Consider the following 23,173-nt stretch of genomic DNA (forward strand, 5'->3'; position numbering starts at 1 on the left):
CCACAAACAAAGACACACACAAAAATAATATGAAATCAAACAAAAACAAGGGGAGTGAAATTATAGTAATACAATGAATATAAAAAGAGCAACATAAAGGAGATATAAACAAAATGACAGACTGCATCTTAATGGGTTCTTGCATCATGCTGTGAAGGTGAGACTTTCAAAGAATTGTTATACAATACAGGGATATAGCAAGATCACCTTGATACACACAACAAAATAAGCACAAGATTACACTTGGAAGGTACACTGATTAGCATAAATGCTTGTGCAACAAGTTCTTCCCTCAAAATATAACCTTCTCATCAAAACTCTACAATATTCTGAAATTATCTATGTAATCCATTATCTCTGAAACATTTCTAAGTGTGTCTAAGATATCATGCCTTTGGTTATCAAATCTTCAGCTCACATGTGCTTTAATGAATTCTTTACTTGAATATTGTTTGTGTCAATAGTTGTTTGTTTTTTCAACTGAAAGCTCACACATGAGTCAACATGGATGCTTTTGGAGAAGCAAGATGTTTCTGTCATTTCTAAACCATGGACCAAAATAATCATCAATGACGACGCTGTATGACAAAAAATTTCAGGCTGAGTCACTTATAAAAATCTAGATAGTAAAGTGTTTACCTAAAAAACATTTTGCATGCATATTTCTTATTTCAAACTGTAGCATTTAACTAAACAACCCACTATTGGACATGTATGCCTTATAAAAATCTAGATCTCAGTGAAGTTATCTTAAAATGTTTTGTATGCACATCTCATATTTCAAACTGTAGCATTTTACTGACAACCTTAATTGGACATATCTTTAATTCCTATTCTCATCAAAGCAGTTACATCACTCACCACAGAAACACAAGATTATATGCATTTCACTGCATTCTAATTTAGAAAGAATATTTGGCATTAACATCATCCGGCTCTTGATTTTGTCCGGGAGACCTTAATTTTTTCTACTACAATTATAAAAATGACAATGTGATTTGTGATAACAAAATCAAAAGTGGTTTTCATGATAATGAAATATGTGACATTTTGTGTAGCTTTAGCATTGAGCAAAGGATGTCGTAAATATTCTTAAAAGAGAAAGTATACCTAATGTGCTGTTAGGCTTAGTCATAGAAAGATCAGAATGTTTCATAAAACGACATGAAGGAGCTGTCAATATTGCCTTTAAGTGTTGACTTCACTATGACTTTATGCCATCATTAGATGAGAATGACACAACTCTGCAAAGGGACTCCAGCTTGAGAGAGCTGCACTGAAATGTCACTTAAACCACATACTGTATGTAATATACGTATGGTTGGTGCATTGGTGCATTATACATGTTGTGCAAGAATGGGGGTAGGGTAAGAAGAATACATAGTATGTTTATGCATATGACATTAATAGCATGTGATGTTCTACAAAAAAAAAGATACACAACTCTCTCTCAAAAAGATACCTACATCAGTTCAGTTTATACATGCATGAACACGAATTACAACTAAAATGGGTCACCATCTTGGTTCCACAAGAATTTTCTCTTGCAGTGGAATTCTCTGAAACTTAGACCCTGAAGCCAGATTTACTTCTTACGTATTCATCACAATGGGGTAACTTGCTCATCACAAAAGAAAATACACTGAAGATGAAAAGTATGTGATGGCTTAAAATGACCACAGAAACATATTTAACACCTGTGATAAAGTATTGCTTCCCTACACACACTGATTATCTTTAGGATCCACACTGGTGGCTGGGAAGAAATAGCCAACACTTTTCCACGGTTCCTTTGCGCTATAAAAACCTGAATATGATCACAGAAGAAATCAACAATCCTGAACAGACAGCATTTATCAAACACAGTTCTGAAAAAAAAAGGCTATTTTCCTACATATTCACTAAAGGCAGGATAAAACTAGGGGAATGCAATCTAAATTGGAATATAGCCATGACCTATCACTATTTTTAGTGGACGATATGATTTCAGATATACAAGTAAAACCTCTCTAATGTTCATAGCTTTAGTAACTCAAACCCCCCATATCTTGTTCTACGACAAGTAATTTCAATTCCCTTGGCATGATGTATGGTGACAGTTTGCTTGGCTGACAGCCTACCTGGAAGATACTGTCATGGTGCAGGACAATAAAGCTGACACTTTAAGCTACAATTAAACAGGAGTACCGGTATGATAAGGACTCGCCAACCACTAATAGAGCAAGACTACATCCCATGTCCAGAAATTCTACTCAAATACCATGGTAACGGAAATTCAACACCACAGAATGATCATCCATGTGCCATCAAAAACAAAAAGCAGCAAAACCATGGCAGTATGCCTAAAACATGCTGTACAACAGAGTTTATCAATTCATTTGGCTGCTGTGGTGATGGGGAAACAGCAGCTAAACTAACAGCTGTGCGACACAGCCATCTGCATTTCTGAGCTCTGGAAAATGGCACATTATTGAATGATAATGAAAAAAGGAATATTGAAACAGATCCATTAGGAAATGTCAAAAAAAGGGCACAGCACAATAATGTTGAAAGTGCAAAATATTAACCAAAAAGTCACATCTCAGAACGGGGTCAGGCTAACTCGGACTTGGGGACAACTCAACCTCACTTTGACGGTGGGGTCGAGTTGTCCCTCTGGATTGTAGAGTGTTGTACTATGGGAGCGCTTTGCGTTCTGGCTGGTGGCAGTTATGGGCCCAGCTGATACAATGTGGGCATCAAAGAACCTCTTTGGCGTGCATACAAAATGAACGTGTGCGTATGTATAAGATGTGGGGGGGGGAAATTGTCATTGTCAGTGTCATGAACTACGTGTAAATTGTCTGGAATGGGGCCCTGAGACCAAGTTAGCCTGGATCCTTCTGAAATAAAAGTCAGTACACCGACTTCTGTTTTTGATCTCAAAATACTCCAAAACAACTCATAATCCCGACAAATCGCATCAGCCAGGTAAGTTTCCTCGTAGACTCTTTCGATATATATTATATTGCAAGTAAATATGGTTCAAGACGGGTTCTCAAACCCTTTAATACCAGAACTATGTTTTCACTTTAAATATATCTAAGAGTTTAACACTGGTAGCAAGGATTGAGATTAATAAAAGACCCTAGCTGCAATATTCTCCCTAAAGTACTACCAGTACTTGTTTTACTAACATAAGAGAAATGCTATAAGACATTGATTTTGTGTAACACACTATCAACAAATTTAATTTGTAAAAAGTTAAACAATAAGCAAACAAGGAGGCTATATCTTGCAACAATTAACATTTATAAATCAACTGTAAATACACACGTAGAAGGCACTTGATGAAATCAGTATATTTTGCTTACCACTGGGTAATCATACCCTCTGACAGAATTTTAAGTGGGTTTGTGTTTAATGAGATCTGTATTTCCTTTGAACACACTTTGTCATGAGCCATGATCAAGAAAACTTATCTTGACCTAAAAGTGTCAGCCATCATTACTGGGAAAAATGTATTTTCACTTTCACAAGTGCAGTGATACAACACTTCGAAACACAGGCCGCTTCAAACTACTAGAGTGCGCTGTTTCTCATCCTATCAGACTGAAAGATATCTTTGCATATAATGGCAATTGTCATTTAAAAGTTAATGCTAAGCTGTTTACACTAGCTTTGCCTAGTTAGGAAAGGCATTTCCATTAAAATGGGGGAAAATGTTTTTTATTGGTCTGTTTGATTATATAGGTGATGTCATTGCCTGAATTATCATCCTATTATGTGGTGACTTTGATTTCATCTATATGCTTAATCTGCTGAACAAGGCAATATTTGCGACAGGACTAGTCAAGCTGACCTCTGACAGAAGCCTCACAACTTGTCAACTCTATGCCATCTTCCTTCCTTTGTGTGTGATATCCTCCCTTCCTTTGTCACCTTAATAAATGCCACAGCCACAGAGATAACATCCTTGTCTGTATTAAAGGAGTTTACCTCACCCCTTGAAACTCCTGGGTAGGAGCCTAATGATGCAATGCTTGCCTTCCACAAGGAGCCAAGTAAGTCTGGTGGTACCCACCAGTTATATATGGACGTCCTTCATTCACACTCTGTCAGAATATCTGCCTAAATCATCTTGTGGCTGATGATAAAAATCATGACAGTAGGCCTGCTACTGTGTGACACCTGCTTCTGCCTGGGTTTGATGACAAACTGAATCTTTCTAGACACGCTATACCTGACTCTGGCTTCCCTTGGAGCTAACAAAGGGCTTCTTTTGTTCTATGGTTAACTGCATGAATTAGTCAATAGGTACAAATACAACCCTATGCCAGCCATTAACATAGTGAGTTTAAAGCCAAATTCATGGAAGTAGCTGTCACTCTCCCTGGCAAATATTTGGCATTGATTTTGTAATGGTCTTCTCCTGATTTGTCAACCCCCATACTATCAACTACTTATCAATGCATATCAATTTGTAATTGAAATTGATACTTTTGTTTGTAATGATATTGTAGAGGGCATTAAATAACTTGTGACTTGACTTTAACATGGTTATGGCACACTATAAAGTCTCTGATGAGAAAAGAATTTTTTTAAAACTAAATCATGAAACGATAAAAGAAAAACAATCTGTTTGCATGAAGCTGATTGTAAAGATAGGATTTTGCATACAAATGTTAACCCTTCATGGCATTGTTAAATTTGATTGTAGCAGTGACACATAAATCAACACAGCTGCTTACCACAGTATACAGCTTGTACTGCACTTCCATTCCACATAAATTTCAAAGAGTTGACACTCCTCACATGGAGGAAACCAAATCATCCTCACTTTTGTAAACAAATGATGCTCAGTTGAAGACTGATTGTGTCCTCATTGAACTTGCATGCTGCAATGATTTATGAATATGCAATGTATGTGCAGGAGTCACAATAGCTGCTTAACATAAATCAATTTCACCACTGCTTGAAGACATGGCATCATACACAGCCAGCCTTGATTCAAGATACTATTTTTATAAACTGTATTTTCAAGGTACATCATCCAGTCCTACGTTGATCATGAAGGTCTATGTTACATATCAATAACCTCTTCAACTAACTGATGAGATATGCATTGCTTACACACATTATTTTTTTCAAAGCACACTTTCTAGTAAACTTCTCAAAATGTCAGTAGGCTGAAGTGATACAGACATATGTAATTCAAAAATTGAGTAACTTTCTTAGCAGCATTCTTTTTGACTTTTTGAATTTCATGAGTAAAATAGTAAAGTGATCAAAGCAAAATTGCTTCAATGTTTTCTTATTCTTTTCTTTCCTAGAATGCAGTAATGTTCTGAAAGAATCTCTGTACCATTCAATTTGCCATTATATAAATATACAGTGTATGTTGTAGACATCAACCACCATGTCTGGTGGTACACGTGACAAACTTGGACCGTATCCATGTCTTGCATTCCATGAAGTTGTCAAACACTTCTTGAACTTTGATCCAGACCATTACCTGTTTTCCACAATCAAAGCAGTGAAGAGCCCTGAACTGCAACCTTAATTCCTAACATTCTCTTGAATATGAATGTTCACTGATTACCCATAAAACAAATAATGAAAGCCTTTGTGTGGATGTGTTGAAGTGAGGTGGGTAAGAGACCAGTGAGAGAGAGAAAAGAGACTTACCCCATGGATGGATTGCCTTGAGAATCTTCATACGGTGGACACCATTTGTTATACCGCCATCATCTTTAAGATGGCCATCGGTGACAAAGGGCAGAAGGTTCATGTCAATGCCACAGTGGGTTAGATTGTGTGTGTACTGGGGATACTCTGGACCTAGTGTCTTCAGCCAGTCATACAGCTCCTTGTCACCACTGTTGGAATTTGACTTTAACTGGGCTAGCTCCCTCAGAAATCTATTTTACGAAATTGAGTCAATTTGATGGGAAGAGCACACACATAAAATGTCAGAATGAATATTGATGCCTAATTCATATCTGTCAGAACTACAGGTTTTAACCATTCTTCACATCACTTTGTCAACTGATACAAGGAGCTTATGTTTCTAAGTGAATCAGTCCACAAATTTCCAGTCTTGGAATTCCTACTTTGAGTCTGTTAGGAAAAGTCATATTGTCATTAGGCACTTTATCCTACATGTAATTGTCTGTCTGGAGTCCTTATGGGGGATTTCAAACTGTTTGTCCGATGGTTCTTACTAATAGCCACTTTATTGGGTTTTTCTTTCAGTGGAAACATAACAGAAATACAAAACTGAAATTTGAATTCCCACACCATGCCACATTGTCACTCATGTTAATCATAAACATACTATACCAAACTTTATTTTATCATGAGTCAATTGATTTGTAATCATCACTGATGTATAAACTTTTTTTTTTCAACAATTTTTATCGTGTCAAAACATGTCATTCATTATTTAGTGTATATATAGATATGGTATTACCAGACACTGTTGTAATTCCGAACGTGTATCTCTGCGTAATAATGATATTCTACACACACGGGACTCTGCAGACCTATCTCACTGAGCATTGTACGGGCTGAAATCACCACAATGAGACACAGAAATGCAGAAATGCTGTTAAAGAAATTAACATTCTACCTGAGATCCAGCAGAAGATTTAGATTTAACACAAGATTTTAATGCATAAATTGTTCAAAATGTTCATATTTGACTTTTTACTGTACAATATGAACTTTGAGCCTCATTTGCCGCTTTTCTTTGTCGTCCGATCAGTATCAATATGTAGAGTTAATTTCGGGTATGACTAGTGATTCTGATGACTGAATAAGATGTGAAAGACGTCGATTAATCCATTACAAAAATCATATTCAGAATTATAGTACAATTTTGCACAATGCAAAAGATAACATTTTGTGGAGGAGTTAACTTGAAGTACATTTTTCAAAATCAGATAAAATAATGCACATAATTTTGCAAAATTCATAATTTTCAGGACTTTGTAGATGAATAGTGTTATTTTTGCTAAAATTTTCATCCTCTGACGATTGAATTCAGAGCAAACAAAAAATAAGTGTCCGATAATATAACAGACTCTCCTGCATTTTCCTTCAAGAATCAAGATTTATCTGTGAGGTGTGTGTCCATAGAGAATGTCCTGAAAGCAAGTTATCCATCCTCACCTCCTTCTGAGAAGACTGCTCTCCATCTCAATGTCCTTGATCAGCTCCTGCTCAGTGATTGTCAGCAGTAGGTCTCCATCCACTTTGTGATTCTCAAAGCCAAAGCAAAAGTTGCTGAAACCTGCAATCATATTTTTTAATAGCTCGGATGAGTAGTCATCATTGGCATGCACATTGAGAACAAATGAAAATAGACATCAGTGAAGAAAACCCAATACAAGCCAAAGACAAAGCCTTACATAAAAAGCGTGTAAATTAAATCTGTTCGACTGGACTTACTGTATATGCGGTTATTTTCGCGAATTTCGCGAGTTTCGGGCTGATCGCGAAATTAAAAACACACGAAAATATTACCCCGTCATACCTTATGTACAAATCGGTGACAAAATGCATCCAACGCTGGCCAGACCAACGCGGCTATCACACTGGCCAGTACACACACTCCTACTAGTACATACATGTACGCTATGGCCGTGGGGCTGCGGACTGTAGCATTTAGGATCACGACAGGGTAGAATCGCGGACAAATATCAACTTGATATCAAAAAATTTCTTCAATTTGAAGACTTGCCAAACGTTGCACGAACCCTGTTTTCAATACTTCATCTTTACAAGTCTAGTCTTCAAATTGAAAAATTTTTCGATTTCAAGTTGATATTTGTCCGCGATATTCCCCTGTCATGATCCTGAATGCTACAGTCCGCGGCCCCATTATACGCTATGCGTACGGGGCTGCTGGTCGCAGTTACATGCTACGTTTGCCTACGCGAACGAACACCGGCTCGACGTGGTTGGGTGAGGCCAAGGGATGCATGTAAAACTTTCGCTAGCGCTAGTGCAGCTACATTTAGTTGCATCATTTGGTAGGTACTTGTGAATGCCGTGTGTGAGTGTCTCGCTGCAAGTTCCCGTAATTGTTTCATTTTATAAATCTTCTACTGTGTCTTTTTTATTGTCATGTTTGGGAAGTCACAATGCAAATGGAAAAATGTTACGAGTACGTTGGCAAGTGTTTAAACGTGTTTCTCAGGCTTGGCAGTAGACCCTACTACTAACGTTACTAGTATCAATCGTGAATTCAACAACACGCGAAAATGCCACTGATACCGCGATTCGCGAAAATATCTGTACGCGAAAATATTGGCGTATACAGTACTTGTGAAAATCACGGAGAGAACGGACGAGTCACGAAACTGTTCTCTCTGTGATTTTCACAAGTAAGTCCAGTCGAACAGATTTAATTTACACGCTTTTAGCTTACTACCTGGATGAATCGAAAACTTACATAAAAACTAAATATGTCATTTGCATTAAGGGCCAGCAGGTGACCCGGTCTCAATTTTTGCTTGATTATGTAATGAATAGCTATTTACTCAATCTTGGCAGTTGTAATGTATGTAAATAAAACAAAAAGAACTCACTGAAAGAAATCTTTGTATGAGTAGCAACATCTCCTTACGATACCATTGGCACAGAATACCATTCAATGTCATGTCTAAAATTGAAATCTGTATGATGAACTTTCTACTGAAAAATTACAGTTCATCATACATTTGCTTACAAGTGAACCGACAAACATATCACAACCTCAAAGTTCTAAATCTTCAATGAAAATCAGTTGCCATAGGACTGGGCAGAAATATTCAAAATCTATTTGTTTGTTAGTATCCATATTTTCTTCCTCCTCGGCTAAATACAGTATAATACTACATGCATGTCAAAGTTTTGTTTCTACTATATGATACATTTTAGTTCTTTAGACAATTGGAGAGGTCATTAATTTTTTTTTCTTTTTGGCAAAAAAAGACCTAAATTTTCCAATATGATACTATTTTCGCCAAATGACCCTTCAATGTAGAGATAGAAGCTAACAAATGCACGTAACACCCCTGGTGTGAAGCACAGGAAAAACTCACCAATGTTCTTGACCCACATCTGGACCTCCTTGACACTCCAGCAAGAGATGTTAAAGGAGAGCTTGGCTGGGATCTCCTCTCCAATAGTACGCAGGGCCTGGATGGCCAGCTTGGAAGCAATCTCATTGTTGGAGCTTGCCACCTGTCGCAGGGAGCCTACCACATTGATGTCATGGAATACCTGTTGATATGGTGGGGAGGAATGAGAAACCATGAATTAGTTGTCATTCTTATAGCTGACATAACTTACTGTGTCAAACTCTAACAGATTTCAACTGTAGACTATCATGCATGAAATGATAAACATTGACTGTAAGACTTAATGCAGATATGTGTAACAGTATTATCACAAGTTCCAAAGTTTTGTAATATGTGACTGTGCACCTCAAAACGAACATAAAGTCACACACACTGATTTTGCATGAGGACTGAAAATAAGCGAAATGGGTCAACCTAGCCGAACTTGACTTTTTCATATTTTCTGAAAGAGCGGGTCTTCTTATACATTATGCTAAAATTTGGTATCATAAAACGGGCAGGAAAGTGTGTTTTTTTAGCAGTATATCTTGAACATATTTTGGTAGAATAGTGTGATTAGGTGTGTCTTTAGAATCCCTTTTTCATTTCTGAAAAACCTTGTCCACACTCTTCACTTTCAACTCTAATAACTTTTGAAAGGATAATACTAATGCTTTGAAAGTTGGCATTAATTATGGACAGAATGTGTTTATCAGGCATGCTTAATTTCAGTTTAATCTGATAATCCCTTCATTGTTGTTACTCTGGTGGTTTACTTCCTTTTTTTATCCCATTCATCACACAGCCAGCATGGTTTGGTAAAGATTAAGCGCTTGAATAGACACTGTACTTCAGAGTCTTTTTTCTCAGGTCACACTTTTCCTGAGTTTGTGCTTTCTTTCCAATATTTAGATAGGATAGGAGAGTCCATTTGATTTGAGTTATACATCATTTTAAAGCTTAAAGTCTGCTCTTTCAGAATATGGTCTTAACTAAAAATTTATGTCTGGCGACTTTTTGTTTGTTTTGAGGTGCAGGGTCACATATGCTACCAAAATGCCAAATCTAGCTTTCTTCAACGTAAGTATCTGTGTAATATGCTACCAAAATGGTAAATATGGCTTTTTCCAAAATTAAGCATAATTGCAAAATTTACACATCATGGAAAAGAACACCTCAAAATGTTGCCTTGTACATATTTATTTTTGAAACTTTATACATCATCAAAAGCAATGCCTTATGAGAATGCCACCTCAAATTAAATATCATTTTATAACATGTTGCCATCAATCAAATGTCATTAATTGCTCAGTGGAGCCCTAGCTTTTTCACGAGCCCAAATACTGTAGATCACAAATGTGAGTCACTATTCCGAACAGCTACATAAGTTATAAAAACAACAATAGATCCATGAATATCTATGAATGCTTCTGGTGTTTTCATATAAACTAGAAACTTTCAAAACTTGATTGTGACAATTGACTCTTCACCCTTCACATTAAATGAATTTAACTTCTTGTCTTTGACATGATATTATAAATCTAATCAATGTGTCTTTGCAAAACTGTATATTAACATACTAAGCATCACTGCTCCTACCTTCAGTTGTTTTCATCCCATGCAAGAACATCCATAAAAGGAAATACAGTGTGTAGATACAGACAAATGGACAGACAGACAGATAGATACAATAGATAGATGAATTGATACCATGATGTTTTCAGTAATAAAGTACTTTAAAAAGGCATGTGTACTCTCCCCCCCAAAAAAAAAAAATAAATAAATAAAAAATAAAAAATAACCAAACATATATATATATGAGAATGATTAAAGGCCATGCTGGTAATTGTGGTTATTATTAATGTGATGGTGATAACAATAAAAAAGAATTATACAAAGATGGTGATAATAATGACCACATATGAAAAATCAGGAGAAATAAAGTGAAAACAGTTAACATGAGAATAAGGATGAACGTTTCTACAGAGTAGGAAATGATGCACCGTGTACATAAGAAGTCCAAATCTTCATGAGTGCATCATAAAATAATGGGAGAGTAGCCAGGAAATGGGCGGGCAGGGAAAAAGAATAAACGTTCGCCTTTCCTTGGTCATCTGCTATCCGCAGGTTAAATTCGCATGTCATCCAAGCTGCATCAGCATTGCTACACAGCATCCATGATTGGACAGTGCATCCCCCATATGCTGAATATTTCCTGGTGTTCTGAGGTGCTCATTGGCATGTGTGTCTGTGTGTTGTGTGTGTGTGTTGTGTGTGTATGGCCCACACCACTGTGAGCAATTTTCCAGTAAACTACTCACATAATATGTGCTGCTACGTGATCGTCATAGTACACTGCAAACCACAAATCACTCTGGTTTATTTCGTTGCACAATAGTCCTCTTCTTGCCTTCTCTCTCTCTCTTTCTCTATCTATCTATCTATCTGTCTATCTATCTATGCTATATCTCACTCTCTTTCTATCTTTGTCTCTTCATTTGTCTGTATGAGTACAATGACCATGTCAAGATACACAATGCATCATAGCCTCCCCCCCCAAAAAAAAAAAAGCCTTACTGTGAAAGTGGAAATTTTTGTGCATTTCACACAACCAGAAACCAGCACGAAAATAAAATCACGAAATTTTTTTTCTTGCTTTATGTTCTAGCAATTAACATCTTGATTCTGCGGATTTAAGAATATGCAAAATCCACCTAACCTGGCTGAGCGTGAAGAAAATGCAAAAACATCCACTTTTACAGTAAAATTACAATAATGCAACAATACAAATTAGTTTAACAAACAGCCTACACCTACAGCTGTACAAGGAGAAATTCATCAGTCATTCATTTAGAAGTGATAGAGTCAATGATATTGATACAATGTGGCATCAGTAATTGCTCACCACAAACCTGAGCTTACACACATAAAATCTTACAAGATTTAGGCTTGCAGGTAATGAGTTGCTATGACAACAAACATTACAGATAAAGACTGAATATCTTTCTGGAGACATCATCCTTTTGCATGACTACAAAAGATTCAGATTTGAAAATTGAATGGCTATCATACTGTTTTCACATCAACATTAGATTAACAACAGAAAGAGCTCTTGTCATTTAACTGAATTAGACTGACTTTCAATTGTAATTTCATAATTCATCAGCCCTTCTTTACATTTTTTAAAACTTTATAATAAGCAATAAAATTTAACTCAAACATGAATTAAAGCTTGTACAGAGGCGGCAGTTCCACTCTGCTTAGCATCCGAAGAAATCTTTATAAAACATACCTACATGTACTATAATAGCAAGCCTATAATGAGTAATTTACAGAGACAGACATTTTTGATGACTTAACTTGATAACAATATTAAGCCCATGGAAATTACACACAAAGCAAATTGCAGTATATGCCCATGACCTTGGGTGATGACTATGTTTCCATCATGGTGTGCCATTCTAATAAAACATCCTTTTCACAATGCACATATTGCCATACTTTCAATGAGGTGGATTTACAGCAACCTGCACACATGCAGGAAGTTCGGGAGCTAATCTATTTCTCTCTACAGTACATGTATGTCTCATTTATTTCTGGCTTCATGTCAGCACACGAAATGCATGAATACTTTATTCATCCTAACACGCGTCAGTCTACCCATTGTACTGATATTCTTCAATGTGGCAGTGTGTGTGTGTGTGTGTGTGCATGTTTTTTTTTTCTTTTTTTTAATGAATCCCATCAGTGTTTAATACCATCAGGTAAGAAAGACGTAAGGAGCTTGTCTTTCGTAGATGTAGTGTTTGTCAATGTAGTTTAAGAAAGGATTTAAACAATGTACAATTGCATTCTAGTCAAATGGCTCATTTTAGTACCTGGTATAATTAGGAATGATATTATCTTTAATAGGCTTTTTAAATGAGAAGGGCTATGGAATGCTGTCAAAATCCCATAAAGGTAAGCCATGATTAAAATAAAGAGGTTGAGAAAGTGGACTAGGCATACAGTAAACTATGACTGTCTTAGAGGTATGATTCTCAAGGTATAGTTCTCAAAACTCCTATTTTACATAAATAAAACAACACTGAAACAATGCTGGTGTCAGGGAATAGTAAACAATCAGAACTGGGGCAGGCCTCTACACTGCTCTATATTGGCAGTTGTCTGAAGGTAAGGCCAAAAAAAAAAAAATTGTTGCATTGGCGTAACCCGCCCGACCCTAAAAATTCCGCCGACCCCATGTTTTTTTTTTTTTTTTTTTTGCTATCGATATCAAATATCTTGTTGATTGCGATCGCGATCGCACAAACCCGGAAGTGGAAACGGCTCTGGGGATATCGGATGTACGAGGGAGAGATCTAGCGCCTCGCATAAGCCTTCCTTGATCAGTACGTCATCTGTTTCCAACACGGACACGTACTCTAACAAGATTTATTCAGTGTATACGTAGCATTCAGACTGCGATGTATTGTGCACAGTTTTGCCATAGGTTTCTTGTGTGGAGAACTTACACGAATCTGTATATGTGGGAATGTAATAGAGATCGCCGTGTGCGATGAAAAGATCGTACATACGGGTCAATTTGCATCTATCTTATCTAAGTCAAAATAGTAAAATATGAAGTGAAAACATTCAGGATACGGATTTCAACATCTTTAAATTCTGTGAAGGGGTATAATTCCAGTAATATCGGCCTCATAAATGATTTGTAGAATAGATGAACACAGCACATTCGGTGCAGCAGTTGTAACTGTTTACTGAGCTGAGCACGAGTTTTACACGTAAAATGCAGGTAGCAAAAAAAAAAAAAAAAAAAAAAAATCCGCCCGACCGACCCTATTTGAAAATCTCATGTTACGCCAATGCAACAATTTTTTTTTTTTGGCCTAATTGGAGGTTGCTGTATAAGCTAGTAACCATGGCTACATGACACTGGCACCACTTTCATGCCTGGTTTGTCTGGTCAAATAATTCTTAGCAAGCCATAAATTTGGTTTCCTGTTCACTCATTACAGTACACTTCTTACGTCACAGATTTTGTGAATAATTATCATCATTACCTCATCATTTATCAGCTGCTGTTTATGACGAATATTTTGGGAGGTTTTTATCTTCACGAATTTTGCAAGTCAGGTGCTATTCGCAAAATTAAAGACATGCGAAATAATGACTCTGATCCCGATATGAATGTGACACGCACACATACATTTCTCCATTCAGTACAATACTCCATGATCGCATCGGGAGTCCCAATTTGCGAAAATTTAGACTCACTAAATATATGGCGTACACAGTATTTCATTATGTTCGTGATCTAAAGGTATGTGTGTATTGATGATATAAGAATTTCTTTCCAATATAAGGAATCATCTTATTCATAAACAAAAAGGAATTTACTGATTGAATGTGAGCACACAACTGGAGAAAAAAATGGTCGAGGCAAATTACAGTGTATGAGAAACAAGAAATTGAAACAAACTCCACAAAATTAAAGTTATGTAGGCCTACATGTGTAATGCATTCAGCAGTTTCTCTCACTACACTGAGTAACCTCAAGGCCCAGTTACACTACCCAATAGTCGCGTAAACGCATGAACCACGTAAAAAAAAATTGAGCCTTATGCGATGCATGCGCGGTTTGCGCATTTCATGAGTTTGTCTGACGTGGAACCTTCGTAGTTGTCAGCCGTTGTGCGGCGGATCAGCGCTTTACGCGATTCCGAGATTTGAGCAGCTCAAAACTCGGCTTCGCATTAAAGTTTACGCAGTATTGCGCTGTTTTTCGGAATTTTTGCGTAGTTTGCGTAGTTCTTACGCGAACAATGACCGAAATATGCGTGGAATATCAGTGATCGTTCACGAAAATGTCGCCGCAATTGCGTTCACCGACGACTTTCCACTGACAATTAGCAGACATTATGATGCATGTTTCGCACTTGTAACACCTACGTATCACTGACAATCACTGAAAAAAAAATCAATTGGCGTATATATCTCTCACAGAACACGTAAATAAGCGCATGTAATGAAATACTGATGAATCACTGATGTATCACTAATAACTCACATATGATTGGCGCTATATTAAAACGGCCATTTTATCATATCCCGTCAGGCCAAATCCTGCTGCCGAAGGTGCACATCAAACCCATGTTTTGTGTGATCTTTCCGTAATTCTTGAGCAATTCATCAGTGATTTTCATCACGTAAATCAGCGAAAATGGTCAAATTCTGGACAGACAAGCACGCGAAGCCAAATTTCTTACGTGATTCATGCGTTTACCCGACTTTAGGTCAGTGTGACCGAGCCCCCATGGAATCGCATAAAGCGCTGATCCGGCGCACATCTGTCTCTTTTGCTCGCAAATAGTGCAGTGTACTGTATGTCACATATCTAAAAAATTAATTAACAAATATTCCATATGAAAAGAAGCTGGCCATCAAAATGTGGATGTTAATACTGTATTCATATATAGAAGAGTGTACTCTGATTAACTGTCAGCAGTCATGAGATCAAGTTAAAAAGCACCATTGCGACATACATTTCCACATGTACATGTATTTCCACCTAAAAGTTATCCAGCCTATTATACAAAATGCATGGATACCATAATTATGATGTTTAATCCACTTACACAACTTTTAATAACCAGTCATTAATAGGATTGGGAATCTGGCATATGCTTCAGAGTTTGATGAGTTCTCCTTGAGCACCACCTGCCATCCAGGCTTACAAATCCCATTTATGATGTCATTGATATTCATGTTTCATAATATTTGTGTCTTACAATAGTGGTGAACTTTTTCATTACCCTACATACTATGTCCAGGTGGTGGTCAAAATTTGTCCACTTGTTCTTTCACCCATTTCTGATATCTTATAAGAACTGCAGCACAAGTCTATCATTAGAATTTTGTATACTAGCCAATTGCATTCACAGTAGCACAGGCAGAAGCAATCCCTTTGACAAAGGTGAATATACTTGGGATATATGCTACTGTTTACAATAGAGATCCTTTGTTTCATGGATGTGCTATTTTCTCTTTGAGTCATTGCTGCACCCAGGCCTGCTGTCCCAGTGATTTTTTATCGTACAAAATATGGATGTTTTGTACTTAACCGAATACCATGTGTTCTTTACAGGTCTGAAAGATTGTCCAGGTCCATTCATAGTCAAATTTTCGACATGTCATACAGTGTATAATGTGTATTATCTCTGTTTCTCCAAAGAGTATGAATCATACCATACATGAATGGAACATACATGTATGAATATGACTATTCTCTTACTAGTATTGTATTTCTATAATGAATGTTATTGATATAAGAATGGGACAGTGATTCATTATGTACTGCTCTCTAAATATACCCCATTCAGTTTTTCCATGGCAGTGTACAAACACAAGGAGGGAATCCTGTTCACCTGTCAATCCCAAACACTCCCCTTTCCTCCCCAACTTAGCCTCACACTCGAGGACATATCCTTTTGCATAATCAATTGCATTACATCCCAACCAACACGCCAGCCTGTCTACACATCAAATTTATCATTAAACTTGAATCAGAAAGCAAACAGTGTCTGTAATGCTACAGTATACCTTTGTGAGGAACATTCTACCACAGAAATATAAGGAAGAAAGGGCAGCACAAGTTTGAGTAACAAATTGGGTAAGCAGTATAAAAACTGTCAACAATATAAACAGAGAGACCTACCAAACCTGCATTTGTGTGTCTGTGGCTCCCTAGACACCCTTTCACCATACATACTCAGTCCTTTAACCAGTGACAAAGTTGTCACGGCCACTCGTCTACAAATCTGTCATGCCTGTTCACTTCACATGTGAAAGCAAGCTTTGGGATTTGTCTACCAGTAAACTCTTTTCCCTTTTGAAGACAGCCATCCAAGGACTGCTTGATGAAATATGACCCCTGTCTAGCAGCTACTAAAATCAATGTCACAAGCTGAACGTTTTTGCAACTGGTTCTTTGCCTTTCTAACATTCTGGTCATTGCAACATATTAAGACCTCTTTCAATCTGCCTGATGGCACTGGTGAATTCATCCTGCATTATTAGACAATTTAGTGCTTCCGTGAATCGTCACACACACTGAAGAGGAAGAGAGTTTCTGCTAAGACGTGGCACTGTTCCATATCAACCACTGGTTACACTCGACAGTGAACTGCCAGTACAGACATTGATCCAGGGAGAGGTGTACAGGTGTGCAGTAATCACAATGGAGATTGTAACAATTAACTCTTCATATCTATGCATCGTGCTGAAGGTACAACGTATATGACTAAGTTTCGTATGGCTATCAGAGAGTTACACAGTACAAGCTATTTGCTAACCCTTTTGCACATGTACTTCAATGCTCTCAGAATTGAGCTACACTATGCAGTTCAGACTATAATTTACTATTTTTGGTTTCTAACATGTGTATACCAAGCAAACATCATGACTACAAAAGTATATTGCCAGGTACTACTGTACATAAATTTTTTTTTTTTTACCACTTGCCTGATCGAGCTAGCAGATTTTCAAACTGTTGCAGAACCCTTGCCTAAACACGAATTTTACTCGCCCAAAAAGAAAGTCCAAAAAAATTTTTTTTTAATGAATTTAAAAATCTCTTGTTAATCAAGGGCTGAATAAAACACAATCATTCAAATAAACAGCACATATTGATTCCCATACTTAAATTGGATTAACAAACTTGGTTCAATCAGGTGTTGGTGTCGCATTACATTGGTGCTTCTTTGCAGAAGTGTTGGAAAGTTGCCGTCAAAATTGAATTAAAGGCATTATTTACCATATGCAGATGAAACAAAAATCCAGCTTTAATGCCTTTAGTGCTTCAAAATAGTTTTAAAAGGTGAGTTAGGGATAGAAACAAACAATGTAGAAATTTGAATATGTATAATCAATGTTAAGAATCATTACAAAATGTGAACAATAGTTGAATAATAAGATTGTTTCTAGACTAAACCGTCTACAATTATAGTTTATTCAGAAAAATAGTGATATCTCCCTATATTTTAGGCTTTATTGCAAAATTTTCATGTGGTAGGATGTTCTGTGATACAACTGACCTACACACATGCATCAAAAGTGATATAAATCTCAACATTTTTTAAATCACTGCTCCCAACGGTAAACAGTACCTTCAGAGTGTGTTGCATCACTGAAACAGTCATTACCCTTGGGCTTCTGTATGACTTTGAGAGTTGGGGGGGGGGGGAGTGGGGAAAAAAAAGGTGGCTTCAAGACTTTTTGCTTGCCCAATTTGGGCATTTTTCTCATTGTTCCAAAACACTTACCCGACTTTGATTTTCACATGTCCCAGGCCATCAGGCAAGTGCTTATTGTAGCACCTTGCATTTTGTACATTGTATACATTACGGATATATTACTGTTACAGCAAGACTACGCTCTTCCTCAAATGGATATTTCTCGAATAATTCTGATCAAGAGATACCCCTGAATTTTCAATGATCTTTACTAGCACACATTAACTGATTTCATCTTAAATCACTGCTCCTCTGGGACGAATGTTCTCCTGTACATTGTAGCTCACAATGATTGCTTTGCTTCCTCCATACACAATGTCTACATAATATGACCTTCCTCTGTGGCCAGCATTCAGCATACCAGGGAGGTCATACCGTACATGCTGCAAGCACAAGCAGATGGCAATCAGCAATAATTATTGTCTCTCCTATCCTGCATCTCATCTCATCTCATCTCATCTCATCTCATGCTATCAGAGCTTCTCATTCTACTGCCATGTGGCTGGTCCTCGTATACCCTGGATACTCAGACTTTGAATGATTCTACATGATCAGAAATTGCTATACTTGCTTTGGAACATTGTGATGACAGAGTTATTAAAAACAAGCTATTAAGTAAATTAGTGTTAGAATGTACACTGGAAGCTACAAGTTGTTTTGACCCCCCCCCAAAAAAAAAAAAAAAAAAATCCTAGTAAACTCTTACTGATGTACTTTATCGAGGGATGCACACTAACCCACTTTTTCTACTGGTCCAACCTGTCTGTCGGACCAATAGGTACCCAGTTTTCCCACTTTTTACTGGTCCATTCCTGAAAAACGTACTGGTCTGACAGTGATTTTTACCGGTCCCGGACCGCCGGACCAGTGCTAGTGTGCAGCTTGACTGCACAAGAGTGCTAACAAACCTATAACAAGAGACCCGCGGGTCTAGCGCTCACCTGAGTATATCGCAAGTTCACCTTTCACGCAGTCACTAATCTAAATTACACACAGCTCTACCAAAATTTGACCAGGCATTCTCAAGTAGAAGATGAAAATGTACAATAAGGGCCCAAGTTTTTTAAGATTCCTTAATTTGGGGAGATTGGGGCCCCCTGGGGCCCTCTGGGTGGGGCATCGTGCCCATTTTCATAAATTGAGATCCTGAGCCCCTAGGGATGCTACCTGCCAAGTCTGACGAAAATACATCATGAGGTTTTCAGGAAGAAGATGAAAATGTACAATTCAGGCCCCCATTTTGACATTCCCAACCCCCCCCCCCCTGCCCCCAAGAGGGGCACCCCTGGATCTCCTATGAACAAACCTGAAACTACAGTCATTAATGTACTCACTCATAGTATTATCTTAGCTCTATAACTTCTGATTCTAGAGAAGATTTTTAAAGATTCCTTCATTTTGAAGGTTTGGGCCCCCCTTTGGGCCCCCTGGGTGGGGCATGGTGCCCATTTGAACAAATTGAGATCCTAACCCCCTAGGGATGCTACCTGCCAAGTTTGGTGAAAATGGGTCATGGGGTTCTCAAGAAGAAGATAAAAATGTACAATCTAGGCCCTATTAGGACCCCACCTCACCCCCTCCCCTGGGTCCCAAGGGAGGCACCCCTGATTCTGCCATGAACAAACTTGAAACTGCAGTCATCAATGTACAAACTCATAGTATTAACTTAGCTCTATCACTTCTGGTTCTAGAGAAGAAAATTTTGACAGATTCCTTAATTTTGGGGCGTTTGGGCCCCCTGGGGGCCCCCTGGGTGGGGCATGGTGCCCATTTTAACAAATTGAGTTCCCAACCCCCTAGGGATGCTACCTGCCAAGTTTGGTGAAAATGGGTCATGGGATTCTCAAGAAGAAGATGAAAATGTACAATTTAGGCCCCTTTAGAACCCCTCCCCACCGCCCTCCCCTGGGTCCCAAGGGGGGCACCCCTGATTCTGCCATGAACAAACTTGAAACTACAATCATCAATGTACTAACCCATAGTACTAACTTAGCTCTATCACTTCTGGTTCTAGAGAAGAAGATTTTGACAGATTCCTTAATTTTGGGAGGGTTTGGGCCCCCCTGGGGGCCCCCTGGGTGGGGCATGGTGCCCATTTTAACAAATTGAGTTCCTAACCCCCTAGGGATGCTACCTGCCAAGTTTGATGAAAATCAGTCTTGGGGTTTTCAAGAAGAAGATGAAAATGTAAAAAGTTTACGCACAACGCACGACGGACGACGGACGACGGACGACGCACGACGGACGCCGGACGAAGGGCGATCGCAATAGCTCACTTGAGCCTTTGGCTCAGATGAGCTAAAAATCATTAAATTTTAGCTCATTATCATTAATTACTTCAGACTAGAATAAACATGCACAGTGGTGTACCTTGAGCATTTCTTCAAGTCAATGGTAAATTTCACAGCAAGGTTTAGTTCAAACTAAGACATCCTATGAGTGTATAAAACACATAAAGTATACCAACACTATGAGCTACATGTATGACTATCAAAGAGATCAGTAAGACAGATACATTGTACATGGCTTCAAAAGGCAGTTACTTTTACTCATGTAAAGGCTTAGTGATACTGATAACATATATTGAGTGGTTTGTGATCACTATCTCTTCCCCTCTTCACCTTAATACAATAAAAGGCCAATTATGCAGACACACTGGTATAAATGCACACACTTGTTATTCATTAAATTAGTTCAGCAGTGCCGAGTCAGATAATTATCTCCTCATAGGCACTGAGAGACGGAGCACTGAGACTGACAACACCCTGTCCCCAACCAGCAGTACTCATTAGTGGACACAGCATCACTACAGAATTCATGATGATGACCACATTACAACTTTTTGACAAGAACAAGAGAGGTATTCAATGTTTGCTAAAAATATTATATGTCTCGATATTAAATGACGTAGCCACATGACTTTTAAACCCACCATTATTTAGCTACATCTGAATATTATAAAGAGGAGCTCCTTGCATACTCACTGTGTTTAACTTATTTAACAAATTTAATAATATAAACCAAGATACATTTCTCTGCAATTTTTTTTTTCTAGCATGGTTATTAACTACAGCTGCATGTGCACATTTCTACTAACCACAAAAATGACACAAATCATCCAAATAGCAAATTCAATTGTTGATGATAATCTACTCAAGATATCTAGTACAAAAACTGCACATTGCTAAATGAAAGTGTGTGACATACTTTTTGCAATTGCTCCATATATCAAACCACAATTTTCAACCTTTCCTGAAATATCAAAATTTCTTCCCTGTCAATGATTTGCTTTTATTGTGCATCATGTAACCATGAGCAGCTGGTCCATCATGAGTCACTCTCGTAGGCTCCTTTCAATGGCACAGATGGATCACACGCAGAGCAAATCCCGCTGATTACGGATTGCTACTCTGCTTCTCAACCACCAAGGCCTGTATTAATTCTTTGGGGATTACATAATATCCTCTGTTAACTGTCATCCCTCCCAACCACATGTCTGATAGCAGTGAGTGTACTTGTACATATGTTAAATACCTCTCAATTAGTGATTGAAATTGAGAGCAATTTGAATAGAGTATATGCCTTATCTGTTGTAAAGTACATTCTGTTAGTACACTGTAAATACGGTAATCTAGATGGCAACAATAAAAGGCCAACAAAAATATGATTGCACTAATTTGCTTCTGATCTGGCCTTTGTTCTGAAAAGGGATTGTGTACCTTCTACAGAAAATGTTGACTACATGTACTTAAAGGGATGGTAAAGTATTGGTGGAGATGAAAATTGGGCTTTTAACTTTTTACGATACCAAGAAGTTTATGATATAGTACAGAATATACCATTTTAAGAGGAATTCAAAGTTTATTTGATGAAAATCGGGTTTGGAATGACTGAAACATCCAAAAACATAGTAAAACAAAGCGATCGTAATAAAGTGGGGGTCCCACACTTTATTAGAATCACTCTTTTTTGGATATCTCTGCCATTTCAAAATCAATTTTCATCAAATAAATGTTGAATTCCTCATAGAATTACATGCTCTTTCATATTTCATGAGAAGTTTCTCATTATCTCACCAAAAAATGTTAGAAACCTGAAATTAGGTCTCAACCAAAACTGTAATATCCCTTTAAAAGCAATAATTTATCATTTTTGACTAAGCAACATTATCTGTTTAGAACATTGACAAACTATAGCCAATAAAGGATTGGAAATGATGAAAGATATACTGTACACTGTGAAGAAATTTAAACCAACAATTTAACACGATACATAATTGGAAATTAAATACACTTTCAAACTAACTACAATGTTGTATCAGGAGTTGCAGATTTAAATTCTAAAGGAAATAGATGTTTATAACATACCTACGTCAGTTTAGTGCATGACAAGGGCCATCATTTGGCTCATAGCGTGTCTGCTCCCACTCTGAATGACATGGGTTTGATTCCAGAGTCTACCTGAGCTATGTTGTGTTATATGATACCATCCCCTCTAGTAAAGTGCTGATTTCACTGAGCATGCTAACGATTTGCAAAGGACAAGAATACTGATAACATGGCAAAGTCCAACATTTGGAACAGATTTTCTGTGAATGTGTTCAGACTATGGAGCCATAAAACAGTCATGCATGGTTTGTGTGTAGTTCTCACGACATACGTGCAAATGTCATGTGCACCATTGCTAAACTACAGGCAGTTATAAACAATGAAGAACATGATGTGAATGCGAACAATGCAAATTTTCCCAATAATCACAGGAAAAAATGTTTCTAGGGTGAGTTGATAGTGAAGT

At 37.6% G+C, this 23,173-nt stretch overlaps 1 protein-coding gene across 2 annotated transcripts in view; it reads right to left on the minus strand.

Annotated features, from left to right (window-relative positions):
- Positions 1 to 23,173, minus strand: part of LOC139711942 (NAD(+) hydrolase SARM1-like) — a 72,896-nt gene that overhangs the window by 12,355 nt on the left and 37,368 nt on the right. For both annotated transcript variants that reach the window (XM_071623791.1, XM_071623790.1), the window contains exons 3-5: positions 9,069 to 9,249; positions 7,153 to 7,273; positions 5,668 to 5,900 (exon numbers count right to left, since the gene is read on the minus strand). In XM_071623791.1, coding sequence (XP_071479892.1) covers positions 5,668 to 5,900; positions 7,153 to 7,273; positions 9,069 to 9,249 — 535 coding nt within the window. The remainder of the gene's footprint in view (positions 1 to 5,667; positions 5,901 to 7,152; positions 7,274 to 9,068; positions 9,250 to 23,173) is intronic.

This window comes from Diadema antillarum, unplaced genomic scaffold (assembly GCF_040938485.1).
Source record: "Diadema antillarum isolate AM-2024a unplaced genomic scaffold, OU_Dant_1.0 seq00001738_RagTag, whole genome shotgun sequence".
Taxonomy (NCBI): Eukaryota; Metazoa; Echinodermata; class Echinoidea; order Diadematoida; family Diadematidae; genus Diadema; species Diadema antillarum.